Below are 20154 nucleotides of genomic sequence, written 5' to 3' on the forward strand. Positions count from 1 at the left end.
CAATGATTTGCTGCATTATAGGACTGCTTACCTTATGAACACAGCTCCTAAAAAGGTCTCCAACTGCTGGTTATGGCCTGTGGCCTAGCCCAGCAGTGGACTGCAACTAGGTTCCTTCAAACAGTGATTCAAACAGCCCTTACATAGCAGCCTCAATCTCCTCCTTATAGCAGATTCTCCTTCCCTTTAAATCGAGCTTAGGAGCAATACTAACATGCCCAAACAGCCTTGCTGTCAACTACAGCAATGTGACATTATCATTGATCCTTCATGCTGTAATATAGTTAACCTTGCTGCGTTTTAGATTCACTTTCCTGCTGTGTCTAAGGGTTCTTTCATATTGTGATAAGGTCTCCTTTAACTACAGCCTTCCTCCTTCATTTGCTGCTGATTATGACCTCCTTTTGGACTGTGACTAGGGCAGCACTAGCCCTCCTTGACAACGGATTAGGGCACACCTGAACTGCAGCGTAAACTCCTTGTTTGGACTGCGGTTTAAGGCACACTTTGACCGCTGCTTGAGACCTCCATTTTCAGTGGCGGGAACCTCCTTCTTTGACTGCAGATAAGGCAGATTATGACTGTGGATAAGGAGCTGTGCATAGGCTCAATAGACAGCGGATTCAGGCCTTCATTTAGGGCCTATATTAGCCCTCCTTTCATCTGCGGATTGAGCCTCTTGAGACAGTGTATAGGGGCTTATTCATGCTGCACATAAGTCTCCTCTTTTCTGCGTGTAGGTCTCCTCATAAGTCTGCAGCTTACTGTGGCTAGGGCATCACTGTGGCTAGGGCATCAGCTACTGTGGCTAGGGCATCATCTACTGCTACTAGAGCATCATCTACTTAACCCAGCGTACTCTTAGTGTCTCTCCTTCACCAAAAACCCAAAGACGTGGAGAGGAGGAGATCACATGAAGAGTGTGTACCTCAAATGACTTCAAGTCCTCTCCTATTTATACTAAGACGTAGATGATGAATAGACATGACTATTGGGCTTCTAAGCCTACATAAGTTGCTGACCGACTTGACAATTTGTCTTATAACACAAATAAATTCATAACTTCATAAATACTAGTCGGAATCAGATGATCTTAAGATCAATCCTACACCTCTTAATGAGAGGGATCCAAGAAAAATATCAGCTGCCATAAATAAGATGACCCACATGGAGTTTGGCCCTAGTTGCCAATTTTAACAATAAAGAACACACTTGACATGAAAGAACACACATTTATACAACTCACAAGGCTTTGGGATCTCCACTTTTCTAATTTGCCTTTTAGAACCTACAAGACTTTGGCAACACAAATGCTAAAAACCTTTAAGAAATGACTTAAGATTTGAACATTGGAAATGCATGATTGGATAAGTATTCTGAATGCAACATTCATCAAATATCAATTACATAGAATTTCACAAATTGGAATTGCTAAGTTTTAAAAAGTGATGGTTCGATGGATTCACAGAAATTCAGCCACTAATCTGCATAAAATTTTGTTTGCACAAATTGATTTTTATGTCACACAATTTGTTCCATGTCAATTTGTAAAGAGTATTAACATGACTTTTTATAGGAAAAGGATCAAAAGTATTTTGCAACCATTATTTTAGGTCTGTCAAAAATATGTAAACACGTGACCTTCCAGGTTGAATAGAGCAACATTCATATATGACAAACAAGTACAATCATGGAATGTACCTTTACTGATATAGATCAGACATGTGAAACTTCATATAACTTATGAGACACAATAGAGGAGCTGCAAAGCAGAATTTAGATTTCACATTTCTACTAGGTCTTATGTTAGTGAAATAGCATAATCCAGCATCTAATTTCTAACGACATACGCTGGCAACTTTCTTTTATAAAAATCAAAAAGAATGTACGCTTTATTTTTCCCAGGTAGCATAAAATACAGATATCGAGAGCAATTCATTCTAGTTAGTACTAACATGAAATTTCACTTAAATCTAATCATATTTGTACTTCAAACATGATCTTTATTTAGCACTCAATATGACATACATTGCTAAGCCAGATCCAATAAATATGAGATTGAATTTGAATTCGTTTCTTACATAGAACCACAGAGAACTGAATAAATTAGCATCTGAAAGCACAATTGGGTACAACTAAATGAAACAAAATCAGCAGAAATCAAACTTCAAGTTGAACCTGCAGATATAGAGACATGAATGACAAAGCACAGATATGGCCTGAGCTCATTGTAATACAGGAAGCCAAAAAATTGCTTCATTGATCCATTTTTATGGTACAGAATTAGAATGAGAGAAGCCCAACATATTGAAAATAATGCAGAACTCACTAACAAAGAATCAATGAGTAACCAGTAGATTTAGCAAGATAGTCCTACTCCTCATCACTATCAAATAACGAAAGGCGCTTCCCTGGAGTTTTTAGGAGGGATGCAATTACTGGATTTGTATTTGGAAGAGCTCCAAAAAGGTTGGTTTCCTCTTCATCTTCATCATCAAAAAGCTGAGAATAAATGGACGGCACTTTTGTTTCTTCAAGCGGGGATGATAATGAAGTCTTGGGAAAGCCCTCAGGCTGAGATGTGTCAGATGGGCTTAGAAGTATTTCCTTTTCAACCTCTTTTGGCGCCACAGAAAATGATGACATGCTATTTGGTTCCTTCTGAATATTCTTAGTAAAATTCCCAGGAGTACCTTCAGACAGCTGCACACGATTTGCAAGCACTGTCTGACCATCTTTGGTTTCATCATCTAGCTCAGCCAGTACATATTGAGACGAATCCTTTAATTGATCATCACTGCTCCATAAGGGATCTGTTTTCTTTGGGGCATCTATAGCAACACTTTCTGCTGATGCAGTCACAAATTCTTCATTCTTAAATAGAGAAGCACCACCCGAAACAAAGGTGAGATCACTACCTTCCAAATTTCTCTCCATTGATGATGATGAGGACAATTGACGAGAGTGTGCTGCATCAACATCAGCTGTTCCAAACAGAAAATGAGATCACGTGTCAAACATAGGGGGAAATTCATTGGTAATGTTTAACAAAGAGAAAATCAGGAGTAACAGTCTATAGTGCATAGATTCGGGTAAACACCAAATCATTTTAAAATTTAAAGCTATAGTTTAAAATATAAGATGAAGGGAATTCTCAATGCTATGATATGGAGAAATATTGAGGAAATGTACAAGTCAATTCTTTTCAAGAACAGGAAACTTCATTCTTCGCATATTTCTACAATGTTTCTTTGCTTCATTTGAGAATGCCATGCAGATAGATACTAAAATCCTTGAAGGAAACTTCCATGGGGAATGGAATTTCACCATCATGGTCAACTATTTTCTTACTGTCAAGGTAATTTGAATTTAACATCCTCTTTCAAACAAGTTAGAATTTAAATTTTGATGAGTGGACATAAATGTGCCATGACATGCAATACCATAGACATAGCTCCTATACATCACGAGTTTTTGACTCAATAATTTAGTCTAGCAGTAGGTTTTATCAAGATTTGCTATTAACCTTATTAGCAGACTTATTTTTGACAAACTAAAATCAAAAGTGATGTCAATATTTTTCGAAACAATATAGTGATAACTCAAAAAGGCTCTTAGGTGAATAACCACATTGTCATTGCAATAATAATCACTAATGATATTTTGTGATTAGTAAACCTTTCGCAGAAATCCTCAAGAAATAGAGAAAATGTGTTGGACAAGATGTGCCTAACAGCAACGAAAAAAGTTCTTTATTTGCGTAAGAAGGTTTTGGTTATGATTCCTCAAACGTAAAAGCTCTTCGTTTTCTGGATTGCTGACTTTATTCTTAGTATCTTCGTCATCTTTTAAACTTTGGATTTGTTTAATAATGTTTGATTAAAGTTCTTTAAACATAAATTTTCCTCTTCTTATTTTGATAAGTGCTTCTTGAGTTCCTTCTTTGTGACCTTAGCTTTTTTAACTTCAAGTTGTTAGGATATTCTGACACATAGGAAATAGTTAAGTACAACTTGGTCTAGTATAGAGTTAGGTATAGAGTTAGGTAAAGTGTGTTTCTTTACTATGTACATTTTGTAACTTACAATCCGACGGTCATGATATATAGTGATATGACGGTGCATTCTCTCCTCGCTATTACCGACACTTGATCCGTGGCTTAACACCCGATTGGTCCATGATCTCTATTTAAAGAGCATGGAGGGTCATTTGTAGGTTAACCGTTCATGAGAGAAGCTTATGTAAATTTTCATTCTTTTATTAATAAATTGCCTGAAGTGGCCGCGTTGGCTCAGGTCGTGCACTGTTTCCCTCTTGGAGGATTTTAACCACGTCAAAAGTATTGGTGTATTGATCTGCGATCTGTTTGTGAGCGGTGTCCTTTGGTGTTCTGTCTGAGGAACTTACCCTGTAAATTCTTACATGGTATCAGAGCTATTTGAGGGCCGCGTCCGTTGGTGATCCAAATCTGAAGCCGGTAGAACTGCATCCGACTACCGTTTCCTAGATCTACTGTTTCTGACTGCTTTCAGGCCGAGAGGACTGCTCTGTTGTGTTGGGAGCATCTGTTCCAGTGAGGAACCCCTTTCGTTTCACGCGAAAAGGTTTCCGGTAGCCCTAGCTGCGTCATTTTTAAGATCTGGAGGTATACAGTGTTTATTTGCAGTTTACAGTTATTTTCTCTCTGTTTATTTCGGTTTTTCGGTTTATTTAGCTTTTTTTTATTACCGGATCTATACCTTTCATTTCTGCATATGCTCTTTGCCCTGCAACTCTATGCGATCTGGGCAAATCAGAAACAGAAAGGAAGGATTTTTCTCATGCGTATGCTCTTTTCCTCTGTGCCTTAGATCTCGGAAAATCAGAAACATTGAGGAAAATATTTAGTTTCCGGCGAAAGCTAACTTCGAGCTGCAAGGTTCATTTTTGAAAATATTTAGTTTCCGGCTAAAGCTAACTTCGAGCCACAAGGTTCGTTTTTTTGTATGTCTGTGTTGGGTTTTGTGTTTTTTGTTTTGTAGGGAAAAAGAGTTTTCTCAAAGCAAGCACACAACCCAAAGCATCAACCCCCCTCTCTCCCTCTCTCTCTCTCTCTCTCTCTCTCAAACTTTTTGTATAGCTCACTTGGTGCAAAGCTAAATTATGAGAGTAGAGGTCTTGGGTTCAAGTCTCCATTTTGTGGGGGCGGATTTTTCATTTCCGCACATTCCCGCACTTCGTCGGCGACTTCATCAAATTTTCTTCAAAAAGCCATAACTTTTTCATCCGGAAGTCGTTTCCAGAACCGTTTTTTTTATTTTTAAACAGCCTAATTTTTCAAGATCTTTCCATTGAAACACTTAGTTTCAACATCTATAGCTTCAGTTTTTTAAAAAAAATGGAAAGTCCATGCCAAGTTATTCTTGACAACACCAACTACTTCCAATGGTGGTCCTACATTGTGGATTTACTTAGAAGTAAAGCTCTTTACAGAATAGCCACAGGCCAAGAAACCAAACCGAAAGATGAACACAAGGCAGCTAAATGGGAAAATAGGCAAGACCAAGCACGTGGGTTGAAAGGGATGTCTATTTCTCCAGATCTTAGATTCCATATTGCAGAACTTGATACTCCTGATGAAGCAATGAAACAGATTACTAAAGTCTTTGGAATGAAAAATGAACTTAAAGCCCATACCCTTGAAAATGAATTGTTTACATTGGACCCCAATAATTTTTCTTGCATTGAAGATTTTTTGTCCAAGTTCAAGACTCTTAGACTTCTCTTGGAAGGTGTTAAGGTTAAGAAAAAAGATAGTAGCCTTATCTACTCCATTCTTACTAAGTTAGGACCAGCCTATTCTGTGTTTGTTTCCACCTTCCATTCTACAAGAGAAGCCTTCATTTCTCAAGGACAAGCCTACAAGTCCCCTTCATTTGATTCCTTTTGTGACTCTTTAATAAGAGAACAAGAAAAACTCTTACACCTTGGTCTTCTTCATCTTGGAAAAGTCACTTTAAAATTATACTTAGTAACTTTATCACTTAAAGTCACTTTTAAATTAGATTTAACTTTATAAAAATTATAAAGTTACTTTAGGAGAAAAATTAAATTCTTTTCAACACTTTTCACTAGGCCAAAGATCAAAGCCTTAAGGAACCACCTGTCCTCCGGTACCAAATTTCAACACTCCCTCTTACCGAGGAAGGTGTTCCTCACCACACCCATCTTGTCTCTGAAGTAGACATGCTTGCCCCGTGGTAAGGCTTTGGTAAGAATATCTGCAACCTGCTCATCAGTGGAAATATATTCAAGCTTCACAGCTCCCTTCTGAACATAGTCTCTGATGAAATGATATCTGATCCTGATATGCTTTGACCTGTCATGAAATACTGGATTCTCCGTGAGTTTAATGCAACTCTGATTATCACAGTAAATCACTGAAGGTCTCAACGGCTGACCAAATAAGCCAAACAACATCTTGCGAAGCCAGATGGCCTCACAACTAGCTAGTCTCGCTGCCATATACTCTGCTTCCGCTGAACTCAGTGCTACTGACTGCTGCATCCGGCTGAACCATGATACTACTGCTGAACCCAACCCAAAACAGCACCCTGAAGTGCTCTTCCTATCAGAAGCACAACCTGCCCAATTAGAATCAGTGTATCCTGCCAATCTCACCCCATCTCCCTGCCTATAGTCCAAACCATAATCCACTGTATCCTGCAAGTACCACAAAATGTGTTTTGCAGCCACCCAGTGAACCTTCCTAGGCTCACACATAAACTGACTCATCATGTTGACTGCAAAACAGATATCTGGTCTAGTGTTGACCAAATACATCAAGGAACCAATCAACTGCATGTACAATGTGGGATCCACCAACTCGGAATCCGAAGCATGAAGCTTCTTCCAATTGGTAATCATCGGTGTCGACATGGGTCTACAATCCTCCATGTGCAATCTGCTAAGGATGTCCACAATATACTTCCCCTGCCCCAGGAAGAAATGCCCCTCCTCCTGCCACACCTCCAAACCCAAAAAGTAATGCATCAAGCCGATGTCCTTCATCTCAAACTCCGCCGCAAGATCTCTCTTGTAGTTCTCTATGAGTCTCTCTGCACCTGTAATGACCAAGTCATCCACATACAGCACCAGAATGAGAGGCTCCTCACCAATCACAATAAAGTAAAGGTTCGGATCTGCCTCACTCTTTGTGAAACCCATCCCCTGTAAGTATGTATCTATCCTGGAGTACCAAGCTCTGGGAGCTTGCTTCAGGCCATAAAGGGCCTTCTTCAGTCTGCACACATGGGACTCCTTCCCATGCACCTCAAAGCCCTGTGGTTGCTCAATGTACACCTCCTCCTGTATGAAGCCATTGAGAAATGCAGTCTTCACATCCATCTGGTGGATCTTCCAACCCATCTCTGCTGCTATCGATATAATGGAGCGGATCGAAGTATATCGAGCCACGGGAGCGAAGGTCTCCTCATAATCAACTCCCTCTACCTGGGAGAACCCTCTAGCCATAAACCTCGCTTTGAATTTCTCAATCCTGCCATCTGCAGCATGCTTTACCTTGTAAAGCCATCTGGAAGTAACCACGGATTTGCCCTCAGGCCTCGACACCACCTCCCAAACATCATTCTTCATGATAGAAGAATACTCCTCCTGCATGGCCTCTCTCCAGACCTACTGGCTAGCTGCCTCCTCATAGCTAGAAGAGTCAGAGTCAAGGGGGTCTACTCTCTCTAACCGGTCTCTTCGGCTCAGCAACAGATGAGGCATCTCTCAAGGTATCCTGAAGCCACTTGGGCTTCCTCTTCCCTAAGCATGCTTCTCCCATAGGAGAATGAAACTCCTCCTCCTCATCACCATCAGTAGCCTGAACTCTTGACTGTCTGTCTGTAGTCCTCCTACCTGCACCTGAACCTGTAGAAGCTGAGGTACCGTGTGAACTGTCCATCAGTGGACTCCCTAGTGAACTGCATCGTGAACTACTCTGCATGCTTCCCGGAGCACCACCCCTCTGACTCGGTGAGCCACTGCTCACTGACGGACATGACATCCTCATAGATGTACCTCCGGATCCTCCTGATCCCTGCCCACTGGATCCCTGCGACTGACTCAACTGCTGCTGAGGGTCTGGTTGATCCAGATACTCTAAATCCTGTGACCTCCTAAAGGCCCTGTCCTCCTCGAACTTCACATCCCGTCTGACAACAACTCTCCTCTAAGCAGGAATGTAAATCCGAAAGGCCTTTGAGGTCTCACTACAGCCCACAAAGATACCCTTCTCTGCGGTGGGCTCTATTTTGGTCCTCTTCTCCTTGGGTATGTAGGAGTATGTGATGCATCCAAAGATATGAAGATGACCAACATCAGGCTTCTTCCTAGAGAAAGCCTCCTCCGGAGTCATGTGCCCCAAGGCACGATGTGGACTCCTGTTCTGCAAGTAAACAGCTGTGTTGCAAGCCTCTGCCCACAAGAACAATGGCAACCCCTGATCATGTAACATGGCTTTGGCAGCCCTTGTGATGGATCTGTTCTTCCTCTCCGCAACCTTGTTCTGCTGGGGGTTGTAAGGAACAGTGAACTCCCTCCTAATGCCTGCCTCCGCACAATAGTCAACAAACTCTCCAAGGGTGTAGTCTCCCCCATTGTCCGACCTCAGGGACTTGATCTTCCGACCTGTCTGTGTCTCCACAAGAGCTCTGAACTCCTGAAACCGCTTGAAGACCTCACTCTTGGTCTTCAAGAAATAAATCCAGGTCCTCCTGGAGTGATCATCAATGAATAAAACATAGTACTCATATCCACTCAAGGAAACATGAGACATTCGACCGCTCACATCGGAATGAATCAAATCAAGTATCCCAGTCGCTCTGCTGTCACTGTTGGGAAAAGGGGATTTGGCAAACTTGCCCATCGCACATCCTCTGCAAGTATCAGGGTGATCAGTACTGAAATCTGGCACACCTGTAGTGATCTCCCGCAATGTCCTCAAGGCTCCATGATACATATGTCCCATCCTGCAGTGCCAAATCTCACACAGCTCAGAACTGCTAGCTCTGCTGTCGATACTACTGCTCAATGCCAAAAGGGGTTGGAATGCAAACTTGTACACCTTTGCATGGCGTACACCTATCACTCTAGCTGAATCAGTTGGAGTGCCCCTGGGATACATCAACACCTGTCCTCCCCTGAACAGTACCTCATATCCTCTGTCCTCCAAAGCTGAGACGGATATGAGGTTCTTCCTCATCCCTGGCACATAAAGAACATCTGACACCTTCAAGGGAGGTTTGGACTCCCTCTGAAATGTCAGTGTCCCCACCCGGACTGCTCTAACAACTCTATCATCACCGAGTACTACCTCTATATCAGTGCCACTCTCTGAAAGCTCTGAGAAGTACTCACGGACTCCTGTCATGTGACGTGAAGCCCCACTGTCCACATACCAGGTACCCGAAGATGCTCCGCTAATCGAGGGAAAAGCATGCTCCCTCTGAACCTGTGTGGCAGGTGATCCTGCACTAGAGGACTCACACGTAGTGAATGCAAACTCTCGGTCAAAACGACCTGCAAAGTCATCAACCTCTGCTGAAGCTGCCAAACTCTGTTCCTTCCCCTTCTTCTTCTTCTTCTCCGGACACACAACTGCATAGTGTCCCATCTTTTGACAATTCCAACACTTCACCTTGGAATAGTCCTTCTGTGTGTTACCATGTTTACCTTTACCTTTGCCTTTGCCCCCACCATTGCTTCTGGAAGCCTGCTTCTTCCCTTTGCCTTTCTTGCCTCCTGCCACCAGTCCTACATCCTCATCCTGCTCAACTGGCTTGGCTGCCCCAAGCTGACCTTTCATGATCTCTGTCTGAATGCAATCATCCCAAAACCTCTCCCATGTGGGAAGGGTCTCACGTGCACAAACCCCATCAGCAAAGTTCATCCATGAACGGGGGAGACCATTCACTGCAATCGGCACCAACTCAGTGGGTGGAATGGCCTCTCCAATCGCTGCCAACTCATCTCTCACATTAGTAATCTTTGTGAGATATCCAGCTGCACTATCATTACCCATCTTAATGTTCTTCAGCTTCTCCTTCAGGACCATCTTCCGATTCTCATTGGTACTTTGGTAGAGATTGGACAATGCTGTCCACATCTCATGGGCATTGCTCTTTCCTCTCACATGAGGAATGCAATGGTCTTTGATTCCGTCTAGAATCAGTCTCTTACCCTTGTTGTTTTTTTCTATTATAAGAAGCCAACTGAGTGGCATCAATAGGCACAACAACGGGGTTTTGTGCGGTATGCACCATGATATCCCAGACTTCTGCCTCCTCAAAGATACTCTGCATTCTCTCCTTCCAAATGCTGTAATTTGTATGCCCATCCAACCTATCCTCCACCCTCAATCCCAATGACATCCTGTTATCCTAAAACTGAAAAATAATACTGTTGTAGTAAAGATAAAACTGCTGTTTATGAAAAAATCAGCTTGCTGGAATTTTCTGAGTGAAAAATCAGCAGCGGTAATTTTTCCTTTTGCTATCCCAAACTGCCCTTTAGCACTCAAGCTCTGATACCATGTAGAAATTTCTGTTTTCCCACCCCGGTTTTCAGTTTCTCCTTATTTCTCCCATATAGTTAAATGCCCTTTCCCATAACCATACATTTAACAACTGAAAAATAATTTTTTTGTTGAAAACACAAATTCTGGAAATTTTACAGAATGCTGGAAATTGCAGAAATAAAAATTAGCAGTAGCAAACAGCCATTAAAACACATTTAAACACAGAGATTTTTGGTCAATATGACCCTGGAAAAACCCCCTACAACTCTTGGGGAAAACCAGTTTGAGAGCTCTTCTTTATTTCTGAAAAATGCCTTTTACAGTGAGAATTTTCAACAAAATTTCAGCAAAACAAATTTTTTCCAACAAGCAAACTTATCTGTTTTTCAGCCTCACAGACAATCTGGAAATCGTTGTACGGACCGTACGGATGAGCGGACAGACCTCAGTTTTCGTGCAGAAAATTGCCTCCTTGAAATTCATGCCCAAAAATAAGTCTTTCTCTGTTTGCTCAGCAAAAATCTACCTTTTACTGCTTGTTCTTTCAGCTGTACGGATTTGTTGAAGTGCTGCCTCGGAATGTGTGCCAAGCTGCTGCCTCCTGAGCTCCTCCTTCCTGTCCAGAAATCTCCCTTACTCTCTTGCTCTCCTTCTCCCACTCTGCTCATGAAAAAATGAATGATCTTTTCCTTCTTTTCCTCCCTTAATCCAACCCTAAGTGACTTTAGGGTGATCCCTAAATCCAATGGCTGAAATAGATTTAGATCTATGGCTAAGATTAAATACTCATTTAAATCTCACTTTCTATTTTTTAATTCACCCCACTTTAATAAAGACCCACTTAGTCATTTATTTCCAAAGTCACTTTTCCTTTCTAATTTTTCATTGACTTTATAAAAGTCACTTTAAAATTAGACTTAGTAACTTTATCACTTAAAGTCACTTTTAAATTAGATTTAACTTTATAAAAATTATAAAGTTACTTTAGGAGAAAAATTAAATTCTTTTGGACACTTTTCCCTAGGCCAAAGATCAAAGCCTTAAGGAACCACCTGTCCTCCGGTACCAAATTTCAACAATTTGCTCCCAATCTGCCCCACATAATCTCCCCAGCATCAGCCTCTACGGCTTCTGTGTCACCTGCATCAGCCTTCTGCATCAACTCTTTGGCCTCTGCATCACCCCTTCTAGGGCTTGCGTTGTCTCTCCCAGCACGATGCTGCCTCTCTGCTATGTATTCTTCAGCCTTGGATGAAAATCCCGTGCTGAACTCTGCCCCACTGCAACTCTGATCACTAACTCGATTTCCTTAGCAAACCTCGCCCCAAAAAATCAAATTCTTTGATCACTAGGCGTCTCTCCAACTGACCCTCAATCCCCCTCTTATACTTTTCCTGTTAACGAATCAACGGCCAATATTAAGTCCCTAATCAATAGCTAAGATTAGAACTAGCTTGATCCTTGTCACTTAGAACTTTCTCACCCATATTTTATTAATACACATTAATGTTTTTATTTTTCTAAGTTTAGACTTAGAAACCCATTAAAAATATTAATTATTTTAATAACTTTTCATCCGGGTAGAATTTTTCCAAACGATTTCTGGGTCTTGGAGATCTCATGTGCCTTAGCCTCTCCACAAATTTTCAAGGCTAGAGCACATCTTATGCTACCAAAAATCAGCACTCCCTCTTAGCGAGGAATGTGCTCTAGCAATTCTTTAGCTATAGAAGCATCACACTGATCCTCCACATTGGTCCTCTGTGTTGATGCTTGGCCTGTTGTCCTACATCCACTGCATTGTTGCTTCCTATACTACTTCCCATGACACTGCCATTGCTACATCTATATTGCAACTCCCTCTCAAAAATGTTGCTCATGCTACCCATAGCAATGTCGCTGCTCACTGTTGCAATGTAGCTCAGTTACCGAGAAGTAATTGAATTCACCCAATCACTGACATCCTAGTCAGTCTAGAAGCCTCATGATGCTGAAGCTACCTCAGTTGTTATCATGCGCTCCCTCTGCTGCCACTACGATGCTGCAAACACCTCTGTGCCTCTCGCACTGTTGCAACCTCTACTAGGTTGCCTCAGATTTCGGCACTCTATCACTGCCACTATTGGTTCAGTCAAACCTTGCTCCACCCGACACCTGTCATCATGCTACTGTCATTAACAGCTCCCCTAGCCATATGTGATCCAAGTGTTTGGGCACCTCAAGGATCCTTCCCTACTTCTGTAGTCCTCTCGACTATAGCTCCAAGTCACCCCACCTCTTCTCTAGAGGCACATGAGCACTCATGGCACAGTCATCATCAGTCTCGACATCCTTCTCCACCTTTGTTGGAGCAGCCTTTGAGTCGGAAGCTTCTCCCTTGCCTTTCTTCCTGGGGCACTAAGAGGCATAATGTCCCAGTTCCCCACAGTTGAAGCACTTGACCTTAGAGATGTCTTTCTTCTTCCTCTTCTGTAGCCCTTGTTGTCCCGCAGATGCGAGAGTTGCATCCTCCTCCTCCTCCTTGATTCGAACTCCCTTACCAGTACTCCTTTCCTTGGTCAATCTCCTGAGCTCTTCCTAACGAAGAGTTGCCTACATCTCCTCCCAACTGGGGAGAGTTGCTCTGCCCAAAAGGCTTTGGACAAACATCTCCCACTCCTCGAAGACTACATTCTTGACCATGAACTCTGGATCTGGTGTAGACCCCACAGAAGTAAATTCGTCATGAATCCCTTGAAACCTGAGAAGGAAGGGATCTATCTCTTCTCGTTCTACATCTGATACTGTCTCAACTGATTTTCTAATAGCATCTTCCATTGCACAGAAGAGCCTTGATACAAGGTGGTCAAGGTCTCCCACATCTCCCTTGTCTTTTCAGCAATGTCTGGTACTACATGATCTTTGACCCCGTCTAGGATCATGCACTTGGCCTTAGCATGGGCCTCCTTGTATTTCTTCAATGGATCAGCGTCAACCGGTTCAACAACAACCTTCAAGGCACAGTCCTTGATGTAATGTTTGTCTAGGATTTCCAAGATCCTTGCCTTCCAGATGACAAAATTGGATGCTTTGTCCAATCTGTCCTGATCCCTCAACCCATTCATTGACATCTCCACTCCTCTTCTCTAGACTCCCTTTGAGTCTTGATTTCCCTCTCAGAAACCCTCTGGCCAACCGTCAAATCACTCCTCTTCAATCCTCCTTTGTTGCTGCAACCCGTATCTAGATTTCTTGGCTAGAAATATGTCGAGGTATTACTTCCCTCTACCTTGGTTCAATCTCCTTAGACACTGTTATGCACCGACAGAAACAGCGTCCCACTAGCTCCTCAAATCAAAATTTGAACAGCTCCCTTAGCCCTAGCAACTCCAAGAATCTTAGCCCTTTAGGCTCTGCGCAATCTCTGTGTGGCTTGAATCTGCTCCTCCCGCCCAATTCTGTCAATCCTTCCTGGCTCAAAAAGATGACATGGCTCTGTGTGAGCCTGATCTGCCCTTCTCTGCCTCTGCACTGGCCTTGATGGTTGACGCAGTGATTGCGTGAGCTCCTCCCAACTACTGCGTCTTCCTCTCCCAACTCAAAATGTTGACGCAAGCACTGCATGAGCCTTTATGTAACCTCTTATACACTGTGTCACTCCTTCTGCCTCTGCGGCTCTAGAACAGCATTGTCTCTCGGGACAGTTGCTTCTTTGCTGCAAACTCTCATATTTCTTACCAGTGTCTTCAGTCGCCTATGATCTACAATCGCTCTGATACCATGTGAAAATTCTTGAATCTAACACATCAAAAACCCCTACTACAATTACTCGTTTACAATCCTACTTGTTCTTTACATTAACAAGTTATTTAATTGCACAAACATCGAAGCAAACACTATTGCAACCTTCACAAATATACAAATCATGTACTGAAATAAACTAAGAGAATAACACAAGGGGCACTGACATCCTGGTCAATCTGGAAGCCTCGTGATGCTGAAGCCACCTCTGCCGCTATCTTGTGCTCCCTCTGCTGCCACTGCGCTGCTGCAACCTCTTTTGTGCCTCTCGCAATGATGCAACCTCCACTACGCTATTACAGACTTTTGCACTCTAGCATTGCCTTGCCGCTCCATCACGCCTTGCTCCACCCAACACCTATCATCATGCTACTGTCGTTAAGCACTCCCGTAGCCATATGTGATCCAAGAGTTTGGGCACCTCAAGAATCATGCCCCCATGTAGTCCTCCTAACTACAACTCAATATCGCCCCACCTCTTCTCTAGAGGCACATGAGCACTTGTGGCACAATCGTCACCAATCTCGACATACTTCTCTGCCTTTCCTAGAGCAGCCTTTGAATCGGAAGCTTCTCCCTGCACTTTCTTCTTGGGGCACTGAGAGGCATAATTTCCCAGTTCCCCACATTTGAAGCACTTGACCTTGGAGATGTCTTTTTTCTTCCTCTTCTGTAGCCCCTGCTGTCCCATTGATGTGAGAGTTGCATCCTCCTCCTCCTTGATTCAACCTCCCTTACCGCTACTCCCTACCTTGGTCAATCACCTGAGCTCTTCCTGTCAAAAAGCTGCCCACATCTCCTCCCAACTGGGGAGTGTTTCTCTACCCAAAATGCTTTGGACAAATGCTTCCCACTCCTCAGAGACTCCATTCAGGGCAGTCATGACCATGAACTCTGGATCTGGTGTAAACCCCACGGAATTAAGCTAGTCACGAATCCCTTGCAACCTAAGAAGGAAGGGATCTATCTCCTATGCTTTCTGCATCTGATATTGTCTCAGCTGATTTTCTAATATCATCTTCCGTTGCACGAAAGAGTCCTGATGCAAGGTTCTCAAGGTCTCCCACATCTCCCTTGTTGTGTTCTTTTCAGCAATGTGTGGTACTACATGATCTTTGACCACGTCTAGGATCATGCACTTGGCCTTAGCCCGGGCCTCCTTGTATTTCTTCAATAGATCAGCATCAACCGTTTCAACAACAACCTTCAAGGCATAGTCCTTGATGCGATGTTTGTCTAGGATTGCCAAGATCTTAGCCTTCCAGATGAAAAAATTGGATGCTCTGTCCAATCTGTCCTGATCCCTCAACCCATTCATTGCCATCTTTCCTCCTCTTCTCTAGACTCCTCTGAGTCTTGATTTCCCTCTCGGAAATCCTTCGACCAACTGTTGAATCACTCCTCTCCAATCCTCCTTTGTCGCTGCAACCCGGATCTAGATTTCTTGGCTAGAAATCTGTCGAGGTAATACTTCCCTCTACCTTGGTTCAATCTCCTTAGACATTGTTCTGCACTGACAGAAACAGCATCCCACCAGCTCCTCAAATCAAAATTTGCACAGCTTCCTTAGCCCTAGCAACTCGAAGAATCTCAACGCTTCAAGCTCTGTGCAATTTCTATGTGGGTTGAATCTGCTCCTCCTGACCAACTGTGTCAATCCTTCCTGGCTCAGAAAGATGGCGCGGCTCTACGTGAGCCTAATCTACCCTTCTCTGCCTCTATGTTGGCCCTAATGGCTAAAACAACTACTGTGTGGGCTCCTCCCAACTACTGCGTCTTCCTCTGCCGGCACAAAATGCTAACACAGGCACTGTGCAAGCCTCTGCGTCACCTCTTTTGCACTGCATCAATCCTCCTTCTGCCTCTCCAGCTCTGGAACAACACTGAATTTGCTCCTCCCGACAAACTGTGTCAATCCTTCTTGGCTCAGAAAGATGGCGTGCCTCTGCGTGAGCCTAATCTGCCCTACTCTGCCGCTGTGTTGGCCCTGATGGCTAAAACAACTACTGTGTGGGCTCTTCCCAGCGACTGCGTCTTCCTCTGCCGGCAAAAAACGCTGACACAGGCACTGTGCAAGCCTCTGTGTCACCTCTTCTACACTACATCAATCCTCCTTCTGCCTCTCCAGCTTTGGAACAATGCTATCTCTCGAGAAAACTTCTCTACTACAAACTCTCAGATTTCTTGGTTGGTGTCTTCAGTTGCCTATGATCTACAATCGCTCTGATACCATGTGAAAATTCCTGAATCTAACACATCGGAAACCCCTACTACAATCACTAGTTTGAAATCTCCTACTTGTTCTTTACATTAACAAGTTATTTAATTCCAATGTTCCACCAAGACTCTGGGACGGGGAGACGCAGGTGCGGGGAGACGCACAAGCGGGACATGTGGGAGTACCCTCAAATTTTAGAGAAATTTAGGGGGGACGGGGGATGTCGAGGTATATAATTTTTTTTAATATATATATATATATATATATATATATATATATATATATCAAATTCATATTCAATAATGAAAGCATAAATACAATGATACATACACAATTGAATTAAGTAATTGAATACATTGATCCATACTCATCATCCTTGCTAATACATACATGATTCATCCATAGACCATGAGATTCAAAAATGAAATACTCTGATACATATTCATCATTCATTATTCACCATTCCAGAAGCTACATTGATTTAAAAATTAAAGTCATCATTCATCACTCTAGATTCTAAATTGATTTAAAGTTAAAATTGATCATTCATCATTATAGAATCTAATTAGTACTAAGCAAAATAGACTATAATAGACACTGAAATCTAAAGATTGGAATAGTAAACTGATATAACTAAACTCAAAAACAGTGGAATGATGAGTCTAAAAGTCACTCTAAAGTACACAGAGGGCTTGGTGCTCTTGATTAAATCCTAATTCCATACCCTTGTACATGATAAAATGCAATGGAAACATTGCAATCAATCGAATCTTGAATTCCTGAAAAATTGTTAAGTTTGTTGGATTTTGAGTGAGATCTAAAATTCTACTTTCTCCATATGAAATCCAATGAGGTCAAAACCACGCTCAAACATCCTAATTTATTTCATGGTAATGTTAAAAATTTAAGTAAAAGGATGAAAATGAAAGATAAAGGAGAATGTCACTTTTACTTTAAGAATTTAACATTACCATGAATTGCATAGCATTAGTAGGCAATATGATCAAATACTAGGTTTCCCCTGTCATTAATCATTGTTTACAAGCAAATTTAAGGGCGGACGCATAGCCCATTTTGAGGGGGCATGCCCAGGCGTCCCCCTTTTGGGGAGTCGCGTCCCCCACACTGGGGAAACGTCCCCCCTTGGGAGACGTGGGGAAACGTTTCCCCAGACGTTCCCCCATCCCAGGTGCGTGGGGTGCCAGGGGTGCGCGCACCCAACCCTGGGGGACATGTCCTCATGGAACACTGTTTAATTCCATAAACATAGAAGTAAACACTATTGTAGCCTTCACAAATATACAAATCATGTACTTACATAAATTGAGACAATAACACAAGGGACACCGTTATTTTTCGCCAATCATCCCCAGAAAAAGCCAAATCGGGAAAATTGGTGCAGCATATAAAGGGTGTGTATTATTGAGCAAATTTCGTGAATACAAATAAGGTGCCAAAAATGGCTCATCCAACAGAGAATATCCTTAGTAGTAGTACCTTTATCCAAAGACAGATATTCCGACAAATCAGCAAGCAGATGATCAAACCCCAGAGTGACGTTGGCTTTTCCTATACTGGACAGTGAAAACTGCTCCAAGCACTACTCTGGAACTGCGTCACTCCTCTATGAGTTGCATCACCCTCTCCCAGCGCAGAACTTGTTGATCTGCTCCTAGTTTGCGCCACAAAATCTCCCCAACGCTGCCTCTAAGGCCTAGCGTCAGCCTCTACAACTTTTGTGTCACCTGGGTTAACCTTCTGCGTCAGCCCTTCTAGAGCTTGTGTTGTCTCTCCCAGGATTGCGCTGCCTCTCTGCTATGTATTCTTCAGCTTCAGATGAAAATCCCTCGCTGAATTGCCCCACACTGCAACTTTGATCACTAACTCCATTTCCTCAGCAAACCTCGCCCGAGATTAAATCCCTAATCAACGGCTAAGATTAGAACTAGCTTGATACTCATCACCTAGAACTTTCTCACCCATATTTTATTAATACACATTAATAACTTTATTTTCCTAAGTTTAGACTTAGGAACCCATTAAAAATATTAATTATTTTAATAACCCTTCATCCGGGTGGAGTTTCTCCAAACAATTTTTGGGTCTTGGAGATCTCATGTACCTTAGCCTCTCCACCAATTTTCAAGGCTAGCACATCTGATGCTACCCAATACCAACCGCCATCATTCTTGGTTTCTTGAGATTTTGCAGCCACATTTGTCATACCAACATTGAACGCTCTTTCCATTTCTTTCCTCTTTGATAAAGGCACTTTTGTTCAAGCTGCAATTCTGCAACTTTGTAAAGCCAACAAATGACCTTTCACACAAAAATATGTGCTTGTGAAAGTAGTGTAGAAATTGCTACATTTCCAACTCACATTGCCTCCTCCCTTCACCTTGCTTCTTGGCCCTTACTCTCTTGTGACATATTTCCACAAGAGATATTTGTTATCTTGAGGAGGAAGTCTTCCCTCAACATTTGAAGTTGTTGTTGCAGCCCCACTAGCAATAGAGGGAACATTGCAACATACCTTGATGAAATTGGGAGAGGAGTGGCATCTCCAATGGAGACATTCTTCCCCTTCCTTTGCCCCTTCCCTGCTACCCTTGATTGAGCCATGAATGCTGTAAAAAAATAAACAAAAAATGCACAAATTTGTAAAAGAAATGCACATGCAAATTGTTCTAATAAAAATGCAAAAAAAAAAAAAAATAGAGAAAAAATACACTTACATGTTACTTGAATCTCCTTGAAAATGCTACCACACCCTTTGCTCCTTGCTCCGAAACACCCACAACAAACTAAAGAAGTCAATGTGAAAATAGAATGGCAAAAATTGCCTTTCTAACGTCGCACAGGTTGCTAAATTCCGAATTCGAACCAGAAAATCAAGACACGTCATGTCTGATCGGGACATGATCCGGATTCGATCGGACACAATCGGACATGTTCGGAACAACATGAATCCAACTGAATCGTGTCCGATTCGCCCGATTCAGGACACGACGGAACTTTGGCATGAATCCATTTTCATAGGAGGCTTCTATTGATGAAGTCAAATTGATCTTACACATTGATCCAGGACGATTTCGTTGATTCAATTGTACAAGTGTTCAAGTGTCCTCATCACTGTTCATTGTCGTCGTTGCTTCAGTTCTACTTCGAAGATCAACAGTGTTGGTTAGGGATCAGGTTGTTCAAGTAATGTTCATAGTTTTCATGGTGTTGTGTTGATATGGGTTGTACCTAGCTATCGACTTGAGTTCATCGACAATTCTTCCAAGAATGGTCGACGACGTGTTTTTGTCGTTCGACAAGTAGGATTTGGTGTCAACATGCTTGTGTCGTCCATCGTGGAGGTTTGATATTTCATCAGGGGTGTCGTCACAAAAGTTGTTTTGTCAACGATTCATATGTGGTTTTACGTCGCTTTGTGACAAAAATTGAAAAAAGTGTTTTTACACCTAATATAAAATCTAAAACCCTAAAACTACATTTAAACCATGCTACAAACCTATCACCTAACTCTTAACCTATCACAACACCGAACACCATGTATTGATCCTGAAACCTAAGCTAAAACCTAAGTTTT

At 42.3% G+C, this 20154-nt stretch overlaps 1 protein-coding gene across 3 annotated transcripts in view; it reads right to left on the reverse strand.

Moving 5' to 3' along the window:
- Window positions 1-2042: 2042 nt before the first annotated feature.
- Window positions 2043-20154, reverse strand: part of LOC149211835 (uncharacterized) — a 299240-nt gene continuing 281128 nt past the window's right edge. For all 3 annotated transcript variants that reach the window (XM_089391597.1, XM_089391595.1, XM_089391594.1), the window contains one exon: window positions 2043-2984. In XM_089391597.1, coding sequence (XP_089247723.1) covers window positions 2374-2984 — 611 coding nt within the window. In that variant the 3' untranslated portion in view covers window positions 2043-2373. The remainder of the gene's footprint in view (window positions 2985-20154) is intronic.

This window comes from Pinus tabuliformis, chromosome 1_1 (genome assembly GCF_031772625.1).
Source record: "Pinus tabuliformis cultivar Carrire ecotype Pingquan chromosome 1_1, CPIR1, whole genome shotgun sequence".
Lineage (NCBI taxonomy): Eukaryota > Viridiplantae > Streptophyta > Pinopsida > Pinales > Pinaceae > Pinus > Pinus tabuliformis.